The sequence below is a fragment of the Salvelinus sp. IW2-2015 genome, linkage group LG12 (assembly GCF_002910315.2).
Source record: "Salvelinus sp. IW2-2015 linkage group LG12, ASM291031v2, whole genome shotgun sequence".
NCBI lineage: Eukaryota > Metazoa > Chordata > Actinopteri > Salmoniformes > Salmonidae > Salvelinus > Salvelinus sp. IW2-2015.
In genome coordinates, this window is record NC_036852.1 from 12596170 (window position 1) to 12599282 (window position 3113).

At 45.5% G+C, this 3113-nt stretch overlaps 1 protein-coding gene across 1 annotated transcript in view; it reads right to left on the reverse strand.

Annotated features, from left to right (window-relative positions):
• LOC111971040 (NALCN channel auxiliary factor 1-like) overlaps positions 1-2912 on the reverse strand; it is a 90436-nt gene extending 87524 nt beyond the window's left edge. Inside the window, exon 1 of the mRNA XM_023997850.2 lies at positions 1661-2912. Coding sequence (XP_023853618.1) covers positions 1661-2365 — 705 coding nt within the window. The 5' untranslated portion in view covers positions 2366-2912. The remainder of the gene's footprint in view (positions 1-1660) is intronic.
• Positions 2913-3113: the final 201 nt, after the last annotated feature.

Below are 3113 nucleotides of genomic sequence, written 5' to 3' on the forward strand. Positions count from 1 at the left end.
CACACACACGCACGCACGCACACACACACACACACACACACACACACACACACACACACACACACACACACACACACACACACACACACACACACTATTATCATGACTCATATGTCGGGTTTACAGACACCTGTTTTCATTCCCCCACCCCCAATTCTAGCCTTAACTATTAGTGGGAGAAATGCGAAACTGACCCAAGATCAGTGTCTAGGAGCAACTCAACCCCACACTGTGCCCCCCCTGTGTGGCTTTGGGTATCATGTAGGCTAGGCCTATCTAATCTACTGGTGCATCATCAGCATATAGAGCATTACACTTCAACAGTCAACCAACAACAATATAGGCTACTTTACGATTTCCACAATGCTGAATAAAATATTTTGAATCAATCTCCCTCTGTTTTGTTGATCTTTCACGTGGATTAATAAGATGAGGTGTGCTACTGTAGCCTATGTGGGCCTACAGATTCATAGTCATATTCAAACAAATGCATTTATTTAATTGATGATTTATCATGATTTGTTTGTCTGTTGTCACTGACTGGTTCATGAATACTGACCGCCTGGCTGCCATTTGCTTGGAGCGTCGCCTTTCTATATAAATGGATTTCAGCACCATGGACAGCTCTCACACACGTCCATGGTGGCTGTCTGGCTGTCGACTATTAAAAAAATAACATTAAAACTAAACAACAATTCTATACTGAAACTCTAAAAGGCACAGGAAATCTCACACCAAAAGCTCCGAATGCACTATAAACGATGTTTTCCAAGCAGGCTACTCGTGAATGTTGCATACAATTACCGAATAGAGATGGCAAGGACACACTGAAACATAGACCTCTATTTTAATGGCTCTTGACCAACCAGTCGGTGAAGTGTAAAACAATACTACAGGGTCGGAGCTTCCTCCAGGCCACATAGTCATATTTGAGGTATAAATGATGTGATGAAAAGAGAGCAGCTGTCGTAATTCTGTGTCAACGCCATTGTCGAGTTTACGACGGATAAAAGAGTGCCCTAGGGTACATACAGCAGGCGAATAACGAGCGGTGCCAAATGCGACGGGGGAAAAGGCCCTTCCAGCGGATTAGGCATGGAAGCCACCAGTGCTCTATTAACGTTATTAAAATGTACTCAATGTGGAGTGGAGTGGCCATGGCGGAACACCTGGCACCGGGTGGCCGCTACACCGCATGCGCAGCACAATACTGGAAAAAAGACCACCACCTGCGTGCGGTGCGGGATGATGCATGAATAGGAAAAATAGTAGTAGCTATTGTAGTCTTTGCCATATATTAGCCAACATTTTACAGAAAGAATTAACATGTAAATCTGGCTGATATTTGCTTGGAAATAATAGCCTATTTCTAGTGATATTATGAAGCCTGTGGAATGAAAGTTATGACACCTCAAGGCCTGGCTCATTCTCCATTCCACAACCGATTTAAAACTCCTAAATTGTGGAAAAAGCAACCAAAGACACACATGCAAGACTACGAGGCCATATGCTTCTCATCCTGTTTGAGCCTTCTGGTAAGAGAGCAGAGGATCTCCTTGAATCTGACATCCGTTACCATGACGATTGACGACTGTATGGCACCAAACTGCATCTATTTAGGCAAAACCAACAGATTGGGGGACGATCCCCGTCAGCCTACCTTACATTCATCCATGCATGTTCTCACTGAATATGCATCCGTTTCATATTTCTGAGTCATAAGCTCAAATTCCTCATATTTCTCCAGGGCGTGTTGGTCGTAGCGCTGGTACGCCTGGACGCACAGGCTGCACCTCGCCACATCGCCATCAATAAKCACGTCAAGACTGCAGTTCAAATTGTCCGGACTCGTAGACCCRTAAAACAAATCCAAAAGAGAATARGAATTACAAAARGAAAGGTACAAATCACTTATATTTACWGTCCGGGTCCSTTCTTTTTCCRAAAGGTCCTTGCACAAATGRTCGGCGTCATCAAAAGTAAAGCAGTTTTTAGATAAACTATCGYGRTGGCAAGTTYCAAGTCGCCACAAAGGTTTGGTAGAATTCCCTAYAAAAATAGCATATTCGTTTTCTCKGAGGCTGCTGTGTGCTAAATGGAGGYTGGATGATGGGATKGGGTTTGCAGAWGGGTAAACTCCCATGTCCGTCAATGCAAACTTATCACGGGTCCTTGTCAATTTCGCCTCGGCGCAGAACCATAAGTGATCAGAGAGCAGAATGGTTASAAACAAGAGTGAAGCCAAGGACAGTCGCCATCTCTGGGCCCTCTCTGAGTCGGTGAATGGTTTTTCGTTCTCGCGGGGTTCTAGCCAGATTTTGAAGCCGTCTTCTTGCTGCAGACACGTCCAAGCACCCCWGGTCATATTTTGGWAACGCGCTTCTTCACCGGCCGACTCCACCGTGGGGGTTTCTCTACCACAACATGCATTGACTTGGGGTCTAATTTGGGTTTTTCACCTCTTAAATGTTGGGTCTTAGGTAGTGCTGCTGGTTTACCACCGCGATTATCTGTAATTCACATTCAATTAATGTGTTGGAGGAGATTAAGCCGTGATTTGATGGGGCCGCGTTCTCCATGGCTCTCCGATGAAGATGCTAGTTTTCTGTAGCAACATGTCTCGCTTCCCCCTCCTCTGCTCTAGCCTGCGCTCAGCACTGGTCCTTTGTGTAGACCCGTTTTACGGCAACCTGCATTTACGTTCGCCTTGAATCCGCCGGTGGTGGCTCTCGGATGAGGGCTGGGTTCTATGTCAGCCCAGTGATTTTCGCTTACGTGTCTGCTAGGCGGCAAAGTGCCTGAGATGTTGTCTTTTGATGTCCACTGTCATCTTGGTCCGGGGTTAGTTGTCGCCATCATGTTCTTCTTGGAACACTTTTTGGAGGTGCTCTGTCGTGCGCGACATCTTTAGAGTTGCGACCGTTCCATTCTGACGCACCTGTTTCTGTTTTCAGAAGGTGCAGCATCAGTAGCCATCCAGCTACTCTGAAAGCTTAAACAGAGTCTAGAAAATAGTGAGGACTCGAGAGACAGGAGAGTTAGCTCAACAAGTAGCCTAATGGATGACAAAATAGAATATTAAATATTTAACCTCAGTCACAAAACGCGGCCAT